The sequence below is a fragment of the Procambarus clarkii genome, chromosome 58 (genome assembly GCF_040958095.1).
Source record: "Procambarus clarkii isolate CNS0578487 chromosome 58, FALCON_Pclarkii_2.0, whole genome shotgun sequence".
NCBI classification, from domain to species: Eukaryota; Metazoa; Arthropoda; class Malacostraca; order Decapoda; family Cambaridae; genus Procambarus; species Procambarus clarkii.
Genome location: NC_091207.1, coordinates 21,078,392 through 21,096,414, shown reverse-complemented (window position 1 = coordinate 21,096,414; position 18,023 = coordinate 21,078,392). Strand labels below are relative to the sequence as shown.

The 18,023-nt window shown below is 49.2% G+C and overlaps 1 protein-coding gene across 1 annotated transcript; it reads right to left on the bottom strand.

Moving 5' to 3' along the window:
• Positions 1-2,205: 2,205 nt before the first annotated feature.
• Positions 2,206-15,636, bottom strand: LOC123767908 (uncharacterized). The gene is made up of 5 exons (XM_045758014.2): positions 15,598-15,636; positions 10,016-10,121; positions 9,016-9,245; positions 7,231-7,384; positions 2,206-3,524 (listed from the first exon to the last, which is right to left on the bottom strand). The coding sequence occupies exons 2-5, from the start codon at positions 10,113-10,115 to the stop codon at positions 3,199-3,201; spliced, it is 810 nt and encodes a 269-aa protein (XP_045613970.2). The 5' UTR covers positions 10,116-10,121; positions 15,598-15,636; the 3' UTR covers positions 2,206-3,198.
• Positions 15,637-18,023: the final 2,387 nt, after the last annotated feature.

Genomic DNA, 18,023 nt, shown 5'->3' with positions numbered 1-18,023 from the left:
GGCCGTGATGCTGAAGGAAAAGTCCTTCCAGAAAAAGTTAGCTGTGTCAATAAAGATACTGGAAAGCCCGAGGCTTTCTTTATTTTTTTCCAGATACGCTGAAAAGTTGGCTTTGGGAGGTTTGCAGTGGCTGGAAGGTGGTTTTTGTTGTGGTTTGTGGTTCTGAGTGGGTCCCTGGAGTGTTGTTGAAGTCTTCCTGGAAGGTTGGGGTGCCTGGTACGTCTTCCTGGAAGGTTGGGGTGCCTGGTACGTCTTCTTGGAAGGTTTGGGGTGCCTGGGACGTCTTCCTGGAAGGTTTGGGGTGCCTGGTACGTCTTCCTGGAAGGGTGGGGGTGCCTGGGACGTCTTCCTGGAAGGGTGGGGGTGCCCGGGAGGTCTTCCTGGAAGGGTGGGGGTGCCCGGGAGGTCTTCCTGGAAGGGTGGGGGTGCCCGGGAGGTCTTCCTGGAAGGTTGGGGGTGCCCGGGAGGTCTTCCTGGAAGGTTTGGGGTGCCTGGGACGTCTTCCTGGAAGGTTGGGGTGCCTGGTACGTCTTCCTGGAAGGTTGGGGGTGCCTGATACGTCTTCCTGGAAGATTTGGGGGTGCCTGGGACGTCTTCCTGGAAGATTTGGGGGTGCCTGGGACGTCTTCCTGGAAGGTTTTGGGGTGCCTGGGACGTCTTCCTGGAAGGTTTTGGGGTGCCTGGGACGTCTTCCTGGAAGGTTTTGGGGTGCCTGGGACGTCTTCCTGGAAGGTTGGGGGTGCCTGATACGTCTTCCTGGAAGGTTGGGGGTGCCTGATACGTCTTCCTGGAAGGTTGGGGGTGCCTGATACGTCTTCCTGGAAGGTTGGGGTGCCTGGTACGTCTTCCTGGAAGGTTTGGGGGTGCCTGGGACGTCTTCCTGGAAGGTTGGGGGTGCCTGGGACGTCTTCCTGGAAGATTTGGGGGTGCCTGGGACGTCTTCCTGGAAGGTTGGGGTGCCTGGTACGTCTTCCTGGAAGGTTTGGGGGTGCCTGGGACGTCTTCCTGGAAGGTTTGGGGGTGCCTGGGACGTCTTCCTGGAAGATTTGGGGGTGCCTGGGACGTCTTCCTGGAAGGTTGGGGTGCCTGGTACGTCTTCCTGGAAGGTTGGGGGTGCCTGATACGTCTTCCAGGAAGGTTGGGGTGCCTGATACGTCTTCCAGGAAGGTTGGGGTGCCTGGTACGTCTTCCTGGAAGGTTGGGGGTGCCTGGGACGTCTTCCTGGAAGATTTGGGGGTGCCTGGTACGTCTTCCTGGAAGATTTGGGGGTGCCTGGGACGTCTTCCTGGAAGGTTTTGGGGTGCCTGGGACGTCTTCCTGGAAGGTTGGGGGTGCCTGATACGTCTTCCTGGAAGGTTGGGGGTGCCTGATACGTCTTCCAGGAAGGTTGGGGTGCCTGATACGTCTTCCAGGAAGGTTGGGGTGCCTGGTACGTCTTCCTGGAAGGTTGGGGGTGCCTGGTACGTCTTCCTGGAAGGTTTGGGGGTGCCTGGTACGTCTTCCTGGAAGGTTGGGGTGCCTGATACGTCTTCCTGGAAGGTTTGGGGGTGCCTGGGACGTCTTACTGGAAGGTTTGGGGTTATCTTGAGGTTATCTTGAGATGATTTCGGGGCTTTAGTGTCCCCGCGGCCCGGTCCTCGACCAGGCCTCCACCCCCAGGAAGCAGCCCGTGACAGCTGACTAACACCCAGGTACCTATTTACTGCTAGGTAACAGGGGCATAGGGTGAAAGAAACTCTGCCCATTGTTTCTCGCCGGCGCCCGGGATCGAACCCGGGACCACAGGATTACAGTCCAGCGTGCTGTCCGCTCGGCCGACCGGCTCCCAGGGGTGCCTGGGACGTCTTCCTGGAAGGTTTGGGGGTGCCTGGAACGTCTTCCTGGAAGGTTTGGGGGTGCCTGGGACGTCTTCCTGGAAGGTTTGGGGGTGCCTGGGACGTCTTCCTGGAAGGTTTGGGGGTGCCTGGGACGTCTTCCTGGAAGGTTTGGGGGTGCCTGGGACGTCTTCCTGGAAGGTTTGGGGGTGCCTGGGACGTCTTCCTGGAAGGTTTGGGGGGTGCCTGGTACGTCTTCCTGGAAGGTTTGGAGGTGCCTGGGACGTCTTCCTGGAAGGTTGGGGGTGCCTGGGAGGTCTTCCTGGAAGGTCCGAGGTGCCCAGGAGGTCTTCCTGGAAGGTTTGGGGTGACGGAAAAAAAATTGTGCAGAGATTTTTGCGAAAGTTTATTGTAGTAAAATCTGTTTCAATGAAGAATTTAGAGGTTCTGCAAAACCTTTGGCATTTGCTCAAGCAGGGATACTAAAAGTAACTAGTATGCTATAGGTATGCTGATGCTCTTCCGCGGATGGTTTCAGGGAGGTCTGTAGTTGCCAGGGAGGGAGGGAGAGGGGGGAGGGGGAGGAAGGTCTGTATGGTGGCTGGGGGAGGTTCTGAGGTGGGTATAGCTCAAGAAGCACTGTATACCTGGGTGGTACTTGGAAGGTTCTGTGAGGGATGTGGAGAGGCAGAAAGTTGCCTTTTGGAAAGGTTACAGCGGCTAGTAAGCCCGAGGGGTGGGAGGGAGAGAGGGAGTGTAGCCAAGATGGCGTGTTGTTTAAACTGGAAAACAAAGACACTAGTGTATTTGTTAACCTCAGCGTTGAGTGTATATATATACGTGGGAATACACAGATGGGGGTAGGGGGGGAGTGGCCGTTAATTTAGCGTACTCTAAGAGCGTATGGACATGATGAGCGGTGATTGGTGGGTGTGCTTGGCCGCCCAAATTGTGTGTCTGGAGCCGTCTTCAAGCACGCCTCCCCGGGCTCAACCAACCTAACCTAGACGTAGTTATCATCCTGGTGATCTGCTGTTGTTAGGCTCATTGGTGGAGGTCCTTGAGACGGCGCCTGGTTGGCCCCCGTCCTTGAGACGGCGCGTGGTTGGCCCCCGTCCTTGAGACGGCGCGTGGTTGGCCCCCGTCCTTGAGACGGCGCGTGGTTGGCCCCCGTCCTTGAGACGGCGCGTGGTTGGCCCCCGTCCTTGAGACGGCGCGTGGTTGGCCCCCGTCCTTGAGACGGCGCGTGGTTGGGCCCCGTCCAGTTCTCTTCACCCAAAGTTCGTCTTCAGTGTCAAAACCCTCAATAACATTATTCTAGGCTACGCAAGGTTAGGTTAGGCCGTGTTAGGCTGTGTTGTGCTTGGCAATTTTTCTTCGGGTGTTACTGCGTTTTCGCTTCGTCACTAAGGGTGGCGAGATTCGGGGCGGGGTCCCCCCTGACTCCTGGGGGCCCGGGGGCCCCCCTCCTGCCTGGAATCTCCAACCCAGGGTCGCCCTTCCTGCCTCTTGTACCCTTGTTGCCTTTGATACAGTCGCCTGTGGCACCCTTGGGACCGCTCGGGCCCGGGGGTCCCGGGTAGCCAGGGGGTCCAGGGACCCCCTGGCGGCTCCTGGAGGTGCTGCTGCCCTCGTCCCCTGTCTCCCCGGGGGGCCCCGGTAGCCCTGGGTGCCCTGGGGGGCCCTCGGGCCCGGTGGGGCCCTTCACACCTGTAAAAACAAATGAGCAGTCAGTTTCCATGCCGGCAAATAATAAACAATTACTTTAGACACGAACACGTCCAGTTCCACACACACACACACACACACACACACACACACACACACACACACACACACACACACACACACACACACACACACACACACACACACACACACACACACCAGAATTATATGAACATGTTTGCTGATGATGCTAAGATAATAGGAAGGATAAGAAACTTAGATGATTGTCATGCCCTTCAAGATGACCTGGATAAAATAAGTATATGGAGCACCACTTGGCAAATGGAATTAAATGTTAATAAATGCCATGTTATGGAATGTGGAATAGGAGAACATAGACCTCACACAACCTATTTTTTATGTGAGAAATCTTTAAAGAATTCTGATAAAGAAAGAGATCTAGGAGTGGTTCTAGATAGAAAACTATCACCTGAGGACCACATAAAGAATATTGTGCAAGGAGCCTATGCTATGCTTTCTAACTTCAGAATTGCATTTGAATACATGGATGGCGATATACTAAAGAAATTGTTCATGACTTTTGTTAGGCCAAAGCTAGAATATGCAGCTGTTGTGTGGTGCCCATATCTTAAGAAGCACATCAACAAACTGGAAAAGGTGCAAAGACATGCTACTAAGTGGCTCCCAGAACTGAAGGGCAAGAGCTACGAGGAGAGGTTAGAGGCATTAAATATGCCAAAACTAGAAGACAGAATAAAAAGGTGATATGATCACTACATACAAAATAGTAACAGGAATTGATAAAATCGATAGGGAAGAGTTCCCGAGACCTGGCACTTTAAGAACAAGAGGTCATAGATTTAAACTAGCTAAACACAAATGCCGAAGAAATATAAGAAAATTCACTTTCGCAAACAGAGTGGTAGACGGTTGGAACAAGTTAAGTGAGAAGGTGGTGGAGGCCAAGACCGTCAGTAGTTTCAAAGCGTTATATGACAAAGAGTGCTGGGAAGACGGGACACCACGAGCGTAGCTCTCATCCTGTAACTACACTTAGGTAATTACACACACACACGCACACACGCACGCACGCACGCACATTGAGGGGCCTCGTAGCCTGGTGGATAGCTCGCAGGACTCGTAATTCTGTGGCGTGGGTTCGATTCCCGCACGAGGCAGAAACAAATGGGCAAAGTTTCTTTCACCCTGAATGCCCCCGCTATCTAGCAGTAAATAGGTACCCGGGAGTTAGTCAGCTGTCACGGGCTGCTTCCTGGGGTGTGTGTGGGGTGTGAAAAAAAAGACAAAGCTCAACCCCCGCAAGCACAATTAGCTAAGTACAATTAGGTGCGTACACTCACTCACACACACACACACACACACACACACACACACACACACACACACACACACACACACACACACACACACACACACACACACACACAAGGTCATGCTAGATGCTCAAGGCTCCCACTCACGGGTCACAACCCCTGTGAGGGGGCCAAGACCCATTTACCCCGCCGCTTGCGAAACCTTTACATCTTTCCGTTATTGTACCTCTTTATATTTACTAGAAAGCCTAAGAGTTTCGAAACATTTCGAAAGTCAAGGTTATTATAAACACATCATAGTGCTTCGAAGCTCATAAACTGAAATTGTAAACAAAGCCGCCATGACTGAGCAAAGATGTAAACAAAGCCGCCATGACTGAGCAAAGATGTAAACAAAGCCGCTCTGAGCAAAGATGTAAACAAAGCCGCCATGACTGAGCAAAGATGTAAACAAAGCCGCTATGACTGAGCAAAGATGTAAACAAAGCCGCCGTGACTGAGCAAAGATGTAAACAAAGCCGCCGTGACTGAGCAAAGATGTAAACAAAGCCGCTATGACTGAGCAAAGATGTAAACAAAGCCGCCGTGACTGAGCAAAGATGTAAACAAAGCCGCCGTGACTGAGCAAAGATGTAAACGAAGCCGCCGTGACTGAGTAAAGATGTAAACAAAGCCGCCGTGACTGAGTAAAGATGTAAACAAAGCCGCCGTGACTGAGTAAAGATGTAAACAGGTTCCATATGTGGGGGAGGCGCAAGCTAGGGCATGTCGATGGACCTATTTGTGACTATTTTAGCTCTTGGGCCCCACCTTTCTAGCCTCTAGTTGTGTTTTTCTTCATTATTCGGGCGGTCCGGGGCTGGTGGGGGACGAATTTTGGGCCAGATTCACAAAGCAGTTACGCAAGCACTTACGAACCTGTACATCTTTTCTCAATCTTTGGCGGCTTTGTTTACAATTATTAAACAGTTAATGAGCTCCGAAGCACCAGGAGGCTGTTTATAACAATAACAACAGTTGAATGGCAAGTTTTCATGCTTGTAAACTGTTTAATAAATGTAACCGAAGCCGTCAAAGATTGAGGAAAGATGAACACGTTCGTAAGAGCTTGCGTAACTGCTTCGTGAATCTGGCCCCTTGTTACTATAATTGACTACGTCTTCGACGGCCCACAAGCGGCCGATTTCAGTTGAACTTGCAAATGGGGGAGCGTGGGGATTGAGGGGGGAGCGTGGGCAATGAGGGGGGAGCGTGGGCAATGAGGGGGGGAGCGTGGGCAATGAGGGGGGGGAGCGTGGGCATTGAGGGGGGGAGCGTGGGCATTGAGGGGGGGAGCGTGGGCATTGAGGGGGGAGCGTGGGCATTGAGGGGGGAGCGTGGGCATTGAGGGGGGAGCGTGGGCATTGAGGGGGGAGCGTGGGCATTGAGGGGGGAGCGTGGGCATTGAGGGGGGAGCGTGGGGGGTAGCGTGGGCAATTTTGGGGGGGGGTCTGTGTGAGAGCATTAGGGAGAGTGAGGAGAGGGACCTCAACGCCAGACCGCCCGAGCATTCATAAACTTCTCAAACTTGGACAACTCTTCAGACTCTCAAAACTCTGAAGAACTGGAGGTGGAGGAGGAAGACTGATTTGATTGATGGCTGCAAAGATGAAAGGAGAGGTGGGAAATACGGAAGGGGAGGGAGAGAGAGAGAGAGAGAGAGAGAGAGAGAGAGAGAGAGAGAGAGAGAGAGAGAGAGAGAGAGAGAGAGAGAGAGAGAGAGAGAGAGAGAGAGAGAGAGAGAGAGAGGGTGAGATAGTGAGAGAGAGAGAGAGAGAGAGGGTGAGATAGTGAGAGAGAGAGAGAGAGAGGGTGAGATAGTGAGAGAGAGAGAGAGAGGGTGAGATAGTGAGAGAGAGAGAGAGAGGGTGAGATAGTGAGAGAGAGAGAGAGAGGGTGAGATAGTGAGAGAGAGAGAGAGAGAGAGAGAGAGAGAGAGAGAGAGAGAGAGAGAGAGAGAGAGAGAGAGAGAGAGAGAGAGAGAGAGAGAGGGTGAGATAGTGAGAGAGATAGAGGGGGGGGGGGGGGGGGCGGGAAGAGGGAATTATCAGAAGACGCCAAACCGTTACGACTATATAGCACTGGGAAGGGGTCAGGATTAAGATTTGGGATGGGACGGGGGGAAAGGAATAGCGCCCAAGCACTTGGACGGTCGGGAATTGAACGCCGGCCTACATGAAGCGAGACCGTCGCTCTACCGTCCAGCCCAAGTGGTTGGACAGAGAGAGGGGGGGGGAGGGTGTAAAGAACCAGTTAATGTAAACAGGTTGTGAGTATGTGTAAACACCGTGCCAAAGGTAACAAAGGCAAAGCTGCAACCATTTTTATGGATGGAAGAAAGGTTTTCATCTGACCTGAGTCGACCCAAGCTCCCAGTTGCTTGATGGAGGTGGCTATGAGGGTGAGCTTGTTCTCCATCTCCGCCACCTGCTTCACGTCCTCCTCGAAGATGGCGATCTGGGCGGCCAGGGCTGCCAGGTCGGAGCACGAGCACCCGCTGTATCCGGCCTGCCGAGGTCAACCCAGGGGTCAAAGGTCACCACCACACACAAATCCATTGACACAATAATAGGAAATAATAATAAATAATTAAAGCATTTCTACTAAATAATGAACTTCAGTCTCATCAGATTCCTGCAGCCTTTAAATAATAACTTGCTAAATGCTCTGAAAATATTAATAAGGTGGATTTTTGTTTTAATATAATGCCTCTCCCGGTGTGCACAATGGTACTGTTGGATAATAAAGGTGCTGGTCAATGCCTCGTTCATAAAGCAGTGACGACAAACTGCCTATTAAACAGGGATTCTGCCTGCCAGAGAGGGACGTGAAACCCACCATCCTACTGTCTCTCCTTGGTACAGTCTGTAAAGGAATCAACAGCGGATATTGTTATCTTTTCGCATCAAACCAGCAACGGGTCAGTGCCTCTTTTGGAAGTCCCCGAGCCTTGAGTAGGGCGCTCGAGGCTTTCAGTACTGGAAGCCCGCCACTGTCTGCTGGACACTGGGAACCCTGGTGAAGGCGTCCGGGTTGCAGCCGCAGGTCAGAACGACAGCTGCTCTCTTCCACCCCCAGCTGTCAAGGTCAATGGTCTTCCACAGACCAGCTGTCAAGGTCTGTCATCAGGTTTTAACGCGGGGGTAGTCACGTCCTCGCTATGCCAAAATTGGCCCATTTGACTTGGGCGTTCACATGGAAAACATACCAAATGAACTCCATTCTTGCTCTGTGCGCTTCCTTGCCGCCGCTAAGATCCAGTGTTGGCGACCAGGAGACGCACCTCACTTCACCTTCCCTGACCTCACTAATAGATTCTTTCCCTGCAACGCCTCGACCTAAGACCTGGATGTGTCCTTTCCACCAGGTACGGGCGCCCAAGAGCACCCCCCCCCCTCCCCCACGTAGCTCAGGAGTAAGAGGACGACGACAAGGACATTGATAAGTAATGGCTAATGTCTTCTCACAGACTTAACAACACAAAATAAAAACCCACACTTGGTGTAAATTCCTTATATAAAATTCACAAATACACAAGTGTGGGTTTATATCTTAGGTTTATAACTAACATTGATGTTACGCTCGGGAAGGAACGCTCGGATCCATCACTCGACGCCCAAGAGATAAAGTAAATACCGGGAGACACGGCTAAGCCAGTACGACTACATAGCTCATGTTTATTGAGACAAGAAAGAAATACATCTCAAAGGGATAGAGAGTAGCTTAGGCTATTTCTACTCCGCCGACATAGCTCAGGGAGTAACGTGTATGCCCTCACGGGAGACATCTCCCGTCACGCAGGAAGCGGACAGCACGCTGGACTTGTGATCCTGTGGTCCTGGGTTCGATCCCAGGCGCCGGCGAGAAACAATGGGCATAGGATCTTTCACTCTATGCCCCTGTTACCTAGCAGTAAATAGGTACCTGGGTTTAAGTCAGCTGTCACGGGCTGCTTTCTGGGGGTGGAGGCCTGGTCGAGGACCGGGCCGCGGGGACACTAAAGCCCCGAAATCATCTCAAGATAACCTCAAGAAGCCTAACCTGTGAAGGACAGTGTTCAAGAAACGTCGATATAACGGTGCTTTGAATGTGGGCTAAAACGTTGCCTTTTTAACGTGTTAACTGTTACCGGTACTCACTGGGAAGAGTGTCCTCTTGCGTCTCTGATGGGCGGAGGGGTCGTCCTCGGGGTGGTGGCCTTTGAAGGCCAGCAACTCGTCCTTGAGGCGCTTCCAGCGTGAGAACAATCCTTCCTGCTGCTCGCCCTCCACCGCCTCGCCCTCCACCTGCTCGCCCTCAACATGTTGGCCCTCCACCTGCTCGCCCTCCACCACCTCTCCTTCTCCAGGTATTAATGCTTGACTATCGCCTGAAAAATACATATCAGTTACAGCCCCGCTCCTGTGCCAGGCAAGTCCACTACGGGCTCACCATAACCCGTGCTACTTGGAACGTTTTGGTCCCAGTAGCTAAATCTTAAACAACCTGAAAAATAACATTTGCGGAAGTAGTATTCTGATGGCTATGTAACCTTCCCGTACTCTTCCTGTTCTCTAGCCCCTTTACCTGTCTATGGTGGTGTAGTCACAGTATTCCTGTCTACGGTGGTGAGGGTGGTGTAGTAGTCACAGTATTCCTGTCTACGGTGGTGAGGAGGAGGGTGTGGTGGTGAGGGGGGGGAGGGTGTGGTGGTGAGGGGGGGGAGGGTGTGGTGGTGAGGGGGGGGGGAGGGTGTTGAAGGTTGGGTGTATTCATTGTTATTATCGTCTACCACCGACGTGGCCACAGATACAATACTAACCAGCATATATATATATATATATATATATATATATATATATATATATATATATATATATATATATATATATATATATATATATATATATATATATATATATATATGTCTCTGTCCCCTATAGACAGGGCTAGAGATCTGTCTGACATATAGTTCAGTCACTTACTGAACAACCACACAAGGTGATTGTAGTGCTTTTAAAATGCTAACCTACATATATAAATACATACACATCATACACAATGCTAACCTACATACATAAATACATACGCAAACGTCACTCGTCTCCCCCCCCCCCTCTTACATATCCCGCCCCCGCCCACAACCTCTCTCTAACTCACCTGATATTGTGGGCGTAGCGTGGGCGTGTTGTGGAGTTGTGGCCACCACCAGCAGGAGCACCACCAGCCCGCCGCCCCTCCACCACCCCCACGACAACATGGCGTCCTGTAAATGTGAAGGTGTTAGGACACGTGGTGCTTCATGGACCCCCTGCCCCATCTTCCCCCCTTTTGGACACGTGTTTTTGCCCCTTGGTCAGGAGTGACCCCCCTTCCTTCGCCCTGGAGTAGGGGGTGTGGGCCCCCCTCGCCCTGGAGTAGGGGGTGTGGGCCCCCCTCGCCCTGGAGTAGGAGGGTGAGGCCCCCCCTCGCCCTGGAGTAGGGGGGTGGGCCCTCCCCCCCTCCCCCACAATGATCAGGGGCAGAGGGCCCATCCCTCCATTAACAATTAGGGACTGGCATGGCGTCCCTGGCCACCAGGTTCATTTGTAAGAATATATTTATCATTTATTTATACAAAGTACTGGTATAATTCATATTATATGGTATATCATGTGGTATATGATCGTATTATGTCTGGTACAGGACCTCATTAGGTTGTGTATAATGCTGTTTTACCATCACATTATAATAATACAAATATTCCTGAAAAAAAACTAATATTCGCTTGTGTAAGTCGGGTGCCGGAATCAACTGTTCAAAACTGTGCCATTAAAAGAAAATGGGAAATAAAGATCTATTATTTTTGTTGTTGCCACGAGTACGATATTTGCACCGCCAGTCGCACGCTGCCAGACGCACAAGCGATCAACCCAATTAGCGTCCTCTAATTTAATTTTTTTTCATTTATATATACAAAGAGTTATATTCTTGTACAGCCGCTAGTACGCGTAGCGTTTCAAGCAGGTCCATAATCCTGTGTTCCGTGGTATACGACCCCCGTAAAGAATCGTTTTTACAACCAAGTCCCCATTTCACTGTTGGGTTGAACAGAGGCTACAGTGAAAAGTGAAATTATCTCCCGGTTCAAATTTCCAGTTGGATTTTCAAAATTTCAACATCCCTATGAACCTGGAATATCTCCATAGCTGAAACAATTATGTATTACCGATAAACTCAGCCATTAATGTTTAATGATTAAGTGTAAATATATAGCAATTGAATAGAAAAATATAGAAAAATAGAAAAAAATCTCTAACTTGCTGAGATTATAAGATGTGAAGGATAGAATAAATTGTTAGTGGCATAATCTCCGTTGAGGTCTGTGAAAGATCTTTTGTACCACTTTTTTGAGCTACCGCTCACAGGATGAGTTGTGCACAGGGGTACATGATAAACTAGGCGCCTCCGGCGGCAACAATTAAACAGTCTTAGCATTTATGGCTTCTGCGGGTAGGCGGTTCCATGGGTTAATAACTCTGTGGGTGAAAAGGTATCTGTTCTCAGTCCTACATTGTGAGTTGTTAAGCTCGCTTGTCTCTCAAATGTTGTATAGATTGTAACTAGTGTTCACTATTTACTAGTGAAATACTTAATTACTTACTTTAATACTTAATTTACTAGTGAAATTACTAAATAGTGTTCACTATATACTCCTTGTTACATCTGATCTCTTGAAGAAATTCCGGATCAACATCCTCCAAATTGTTCAATATTTAAAAGTTTCGACGAGATCCGCCCTGTCATGCCTGGATTGTAGTGTAGAGTAGGCCCTTAACTGTTCCTGATACGAGAGATCACTTGGTACTAGAATGATTTTTGTTGCTCGGTGTTGCACCTTCTCCAGAGCGGCTGTGTCCTCCTGAAGATGAGGTCTCCATGTTTGGATACAATAATCCAAATGGGGGCGCACCAGAGTGGAGTCACTACCTTCTTTTCCTTAGTCAAATGAACGCTTGACTATTCCAAGGGTTTGATTGGCTTTCTAACAGCTGCTTCTACCATTAATGGTGTGCAACCTTCAGTGAATGGTGGATTTTTTTTTACTTCAAGGTGAGCCGAGCGGACAGCACACTAGACTTGTGATCCTGTGGTCCCGGGTTCGATCCCGGGCGCCGGCGAGAAACAATGGGCAGAGTTTCTTTCGTCCTATGCCCCTGTTACCTAGCAGTAAAATAGGTACCTGGGTGTTAGTCAGCTGTCATGCGCTACTTCCTGAGGGTGGAGGCCTGGTCGAGGACCGGGCCGCAGGTACACTAAAGCCCCGAAATCATCTCAAGATAACCTGAAGGTCTTTTTATTCGTCAATCTGCTGTAATGGAATGTTATTAGGTAGTGGTGGCGGGGGATTGCAATGGCCCACATGCAAGGTCTTGCATTTGTCGATGTTAAACAACATGAATGAGCATTTGGCACTGTTCCTCATGGATAAAACTGGTTTACAAGATGGAGAAGCAGGCTGGGATAACTGGGGGTGACACTGAACTGGGTAAGGGAGTACCTCAAGGACACGAAACAGTCAGTCAGACAGTCAGAGGAAGTTTCAAACTGGGAAGGTCCCACAAGGCTCAGCCCTGGAACTGCTGCTGTTTTCCAATTTATGTGAATGATCTACCCCCCAAGAGAGTTCGTACATGTCTCTGTTTGCAGATGACATAAAGCTCACGAGGAATGTAAAACAGAGACCTGCAGGAAGCTACAAGAGGACCTTGGTAAACTCCATGAGAAATCCAGCAAATGGTTGCTGGAATTCAATCCCAACAAGTGTAAGGTGAAGATGAGATCGAAAGAGAGAGAGAGAGAGAGAGAGAGAGAGAGAGAGAGAGAGAGAGAGAGAGAGAGAGATGAGATCAGGAGGCATCCTCACCATAAGGGTGAAGGCAACTAAGCGAATCTAAAATAAGTGTTGGGAGTGGATAGCATCACAGCACCTAACACTGTGGCGGTACACACCAACACGATAACATCGGCAGCATATGGGACGCTGGCAAATAAAAGAACATCATTTAGAAACCTAAATCAGGACATTTTCCAGACAATCTACATACCATCTGTTAGACCAATACTGGAATATGCAGCACCGGCATGGAATCCTCACCTTGTGAAGCATAAAGCCTTAGAGGGCTAATGGAACTAAGTCTCACAACCCTAGAAGAGGGAACAGAGGGGATATGATCACAACATTCAAGATACTGAGGAGAATACGTAAGGGGGGGACAAGTTGAGAAAAAGTAGGACAAGACGACACAACTGGAAGCTAGACATGCAAATGAGCCGAAGTTGCAATCTTAAGAAGTTGGGCAAGTTGTCTCTATCTACAAATTTTAGGCCAGATTCGACGAAGAATTTGAGTGTCAGAAGAATTATATTGAGGCAACGGGTGCGACAACGGGGCAGCAAACCAGGGGGCGAGTGGGCCACCTTCCTACCTTGTGGCTACCTTTTGGGGGCTCCGGGGATCAATGGCCCCGAGGCCCTGTCTCCAACCAGGTCTACCGGTTGGTCGTCTGGTCAACCAGGCTGTTGGACGCGGCTGCTCGCAGCCTGACGTATGAATCACAGCCTGGTTGATCAGGTATCCTATGGAGGTGTTTGTCAAGTTCTCTCTTGAACACTGTGAGGGGTCGGCCAGTTATGCCCCTTATGTGTAGTGGAAGCGTGTTGAACAGTCTCGGGCCTCTGATGTTGATAGTTCTCTCTTGAACACTGTGAGGGGTCGGCCAGTTATGTCCCTTATGTGTAGTGGAAGCGTGTTGAACAGTCTCGGGCCTCTGATGTTGATAGTTCTCTCTTGAACACTGTGAGGGGTCGGCCAGTTATGCCCATTATGTGTAGTGGAAGCGTGTTGAACAGTCTCGGGCCTCTGATGTTGATAGTTCTCTCTTGAACACTGTGAGGGGTCGGCCAGTTATGTCCCTTATGTGTAGTGGAAGCGTGTTGAGCAGTCTCGGGCCTCTGATGTTGATAGTTCTCTCTTGAACACTGTGAGGGGTCGGCCAGTTATGTCCCTTATGTGTAGTGGAAGCATGTTGAACAGTCTCGGCCTCTGATGATGATAGTTCTCTCTCAGAGTACCTGTTGCACCTTTGCTCTGCAACAGGGGGTATTCTGCACATCCTGCCATGCCTTCTGGTCTCATGTGATGTAATCTGTGTTCAGATTTGGAACCAGTCCCTCTTAATTCCACGTGTAGATGATTATGTATCTCTCCTGCGCTCTAGAGAATGCAGATTTAGAACTTTTAATCGGTCCCAATGTCTTGTAGAGTGGCTTCTAGCGGTAAAGGATCTTTGTTGGGCCAGCGCGTGACCTCAGCCCCTGTAGACTATTTTAGTCCCTCGCCAGACTGGGGGGGGGGGGGAGGGGGGGCGGCCTTGCCCCCAAGGTTGCAGCCAAAGAGTGTGATCTTGCACCATGTTTGCTTCGCAACACGCCGCCCACAATTTATGTATCATATCAATGGCTTTATTGTGTGTTTTGCAACGCCACTCGTATAAAATTAGAATTAAAAACTGTGTGGCCTATGTTAAGCCTTTTGATTGTCCGCCCCCTCAGTCACGCCGTCAAAATACGCTGCGGCCATATAATGTATTTTTAAAATAAAGGCGCTTTCACGCAATTGGAAGGTCCCCATTTCCCAATTTCAAAAAGTCCTATTTTTTTATGTATAATTCTAAAGTACACAACTACATCATCACTGTAGCAGTCAGTTAGGGGTACAGAGGGAGCACTAAGGCAGCGTCACAGTCACTGTAACCTTGTTTAACCCATGTTATTAACATTACTGACTCTAACCCACTCTTCAGTACATGACTGTGGCACAGTGGTCTTCGTTCTCGACTCACTCAAGGATCTTGGGGGGAGACATGTTTCCTTTCACCTAATATGACTGTTCACCTAGCAGGCAGATAGGTACCCCTGGAGTCAGGGTACTGTTGTGGGTTGCATCCTGGAGAAGGTTATCTTGAGGTTATCTGGAGATGATTTCGGGGCTTTAGTGTCCCCGCGACCCGGTCCTCGACCAGGCCTCCACCCCCAGGAAGCAGCCCGTGACAGCTGTCTAACTCCCAGGTACCTAATTTACTGCTAGGTGAACAGGGGGCATCGTGGTGAATGAAACTCTGCCCATTTGTTTCCGCCTCCGCCGGGGATCGAACCCGGACCCTTAGAACTAAAATTAGAGTTCCGTCCATTCAGCCGTCAGCCCCCCCCCCCGTTTGTACTCGCCTAATTGTGTTTGCTGGGGTTGAGCTCTGGCTCTTTGGTCCCGCCTCTCAACTGGTGTACAGGTTGCTGAATCTATTGGGCTCTGGACTGTGTATACCAGGGTACTGGACTGTGTATACCAAGGTACTGGACTGTGTGTACCAGGGTACTGGACTGTGTATACCAAGGTACTGGAAAGTCTACTGTATAACTATATTTCAAGTGTACCGCCAGTGCCAACACTTTGCCACTTCATAACACTTGAAGAGCGAAATAGACAATACAGTTGTCTATTTCCACCTCTGAATCTATCAGCCAGGCTGTATCTCGGCTGCTGTAACGATGCGTTACTGTGGGTGTGCGTCTGTACCACACTAAGCACGTGCGCCTGTACCCCGGTATGTGTATAACTGACTGTAACCGTCACTCAGAATGTCACTTATCACTGTAGCTGTATCCCTGTGAGGGGGTACAGCAGACTGTAAGGTCGACCTTACCACACGGAGGTGTAGACTCGACTGGGTACCACACTCGCTGGCCACACTGGGTACTCCCCTAGCTGCACTATCCTAGTTTACGACTCGTGGAGAGTCGAGCTGCGGCTCTTAAGTTCCGCCTTTCATCGTTGGTTCAGTGCCGTGAATAATTTCTCTCGTTGATCTAGTATTTACATTTATAATTGGGTACTATGTTGGGTTGGACATTTTCTTAGTCTACTTTGTTCCGCTTGCAACAGTGGCGGTGGAGGAGTTCTTTGGTGTGTGTGTGTGTTGTGTGTGTGTGTGTTGTGTGTGTGTTGTGTGTGTGTGTGTTGTGTGTGTGTGTGTTGTGTGTGTGTGTGTGTTGTGTGTGTGTGTGTGTTGTGTGTGTGTGTGTGTGTGTGTTGTGTGTGTGTTGTGTGTGTGTGTGTTGTGTGTGTGTTGTGTGTGTTGTGTGTGTGTTGTGTGTGTTGTGTGTGTTGTGTGTGTTGTGTGTGTTGTGTGTGTTGTGTGTGTTGTGTGTGTTGTGTGTGTTGTGTGTGTTGTGTGTGTTGTGTGTGTTGTGTGTGTTGTGTGTGTGTGTGTGTTGTGTGTGTGTGTGTGTGTGTGTGTGTACTCACCTATTTGTGTGTGTATTTGTTTATGTGTGCGTTTGTGTGTGTGTCGGGACGAGAATCAGACAAGTACCGTTCAAACCGTGACCTTCGGGGGACAGTGTTGACAGGGACGAAGCAGCAACACCTTGCTACCAACACTCCCCCCCCCACCCCCTGAACCTCCTGGACGCAGTAGTGTTGCACGCGCGTGTGTGTGTGTTGCCACAGAAAGCAATAGTGTGCCAAGTTGCTAACACTTTACCCGTGGTGTAAACATTTGACAGATGTTCCCAGTGTTGTACTGGCCTGAGGCAGGTGTTTCCTGGGGGATAGTTGACTGGCTGGAATTATTTGTCAGCGAATCACATTCACTGACCACCACGGGGGGGCAGAGCTCCCCCACGGGGAGGGGAGGACTCCCCAAAGAGCCTCCCCCAACGGCCCCGAAATTTTAAAAATTGTTTCAACAATACTCTTGAGTTCCTCTGCTGTGTATCGATATATTTCCCCCCATTCTACACTATATTTCTTGCTTTTTGTGGCGTATATGAGCCTGCTCCTCGGGTATGTCCATGTATATATTAATAAATCTCTCGACTGTTTCAGAGAGTAGAGGTAGAGTAGAGAGGAGAGTAGAGGTAGTGCTTTGAAGTGCCTCCTACCCTCCGATATTTTGAATACTTTGCCGATTCTATCAAATATTAAAGCCCTCGTGTATATATATATATATATATATATATATATATATATATATATATATATATATATATATATATATATATATATATATATATATTGTAGTTCAGATGTTTGGCTAGCGTTGAAGGGGGAGCGAGCACGGAGTCCTGTGCTGCAGAGAACACAGTGTTCACGCTGTTCTCCAGTGCCTCGGAGAACACCGGGGCTGCCCCCGGCATATCTGGGCTTGCAAGGTCATCGTTATCCATCCAATGATTTTTTCTGCCGTTAATAATTTGTATTTTTTCCCTTGACTGAACGTTGGACAAGTGTTCGTTACTCGCGGGAAAGATTCGTTGATATGTCGTTTTTTTAAGGATCTTGTATAGACTCGATTTTCGATGCTGGATCTTGCCTGGATCTTACCTGAAGAGGGTCTCTGGAGTTGTTCTGCTCCCCGAGGCCAGGGAAGACTTGAGACTACTTGGTCCAACAGACTGTTGCTTGTATGGTCCACAGTGAACGACACGAAGCTGTGACTTGCGTTTTAGAGCAAAATATCAACGTTTCTTAACATTAACGTTGTTATAACTAGTAACGTAAATATGGCAGAAAAATAAAAGTTGTGCGTTTAGTGGGGCTGACGTATTGAACGCACTCAGACAGGATATTGCCTGATTTACTTTTTTTTTAAGCTATATATTAGCAAAGTTAAAAATTCATTGCCTTAGTACTTATGACATGGATTCAAGATTAGAAAATGGGATCTTGGGTTGAGTTAGAGTGAGAGAGAGAGATAGAGGGATATAGATATAGATATAGACAGAGAAGTGATTACGACAGACCTGACTGAAGTACTAACTAGGCAAGCTCAGATTTTCTCATTCTGGCGATATCTTTTGACTATCTAATCTTGCCGTAATGTATTGTGCATTGTTATCCTATAACAATATTATATTATTTATAATTATTATTTAATTATTATAATCTTGGTTTGGCTCGGCATGAAGCATTTTGCTGCAAACTGGCCTTGCGGGGGGGGGGGGGAATTCGCTTAGGGGGTAATAGTTCAGAACAACTACGTAATTAGTGTTATGATCTACTATATCCATGACTAGGTTGGGGTTCATTACGTTTGGTTACGTTAATATGGTGTAATATTGTCTAAAA

Excerpts from the sequence above, each read along its gene's own strand:
- LOC123767908 (XM_045758014.2), bottom strand. The coding sequence starts at position 10,115 with ATGTTGTCGTGGGGGTGGTGGAGGGGCGGCGGGCTGGTGGTGCTCCTG. Across the intron at positions 9,246-10,015 it reads CGCTACGCCCACAATATCAG|GCGATAGTCAAGCATTAATA; the intron begins GTGAGTTAGAGA and ends TGTATTTTTCAG. Across the intron at positions 3,525-7,230 it reads GGGAGCTTGGGTCGACTCAG|GTGTGAAGGGCCCCACCGGG; the intron begins GTCAGATGAAAA and ends TTGTTTTTACAG.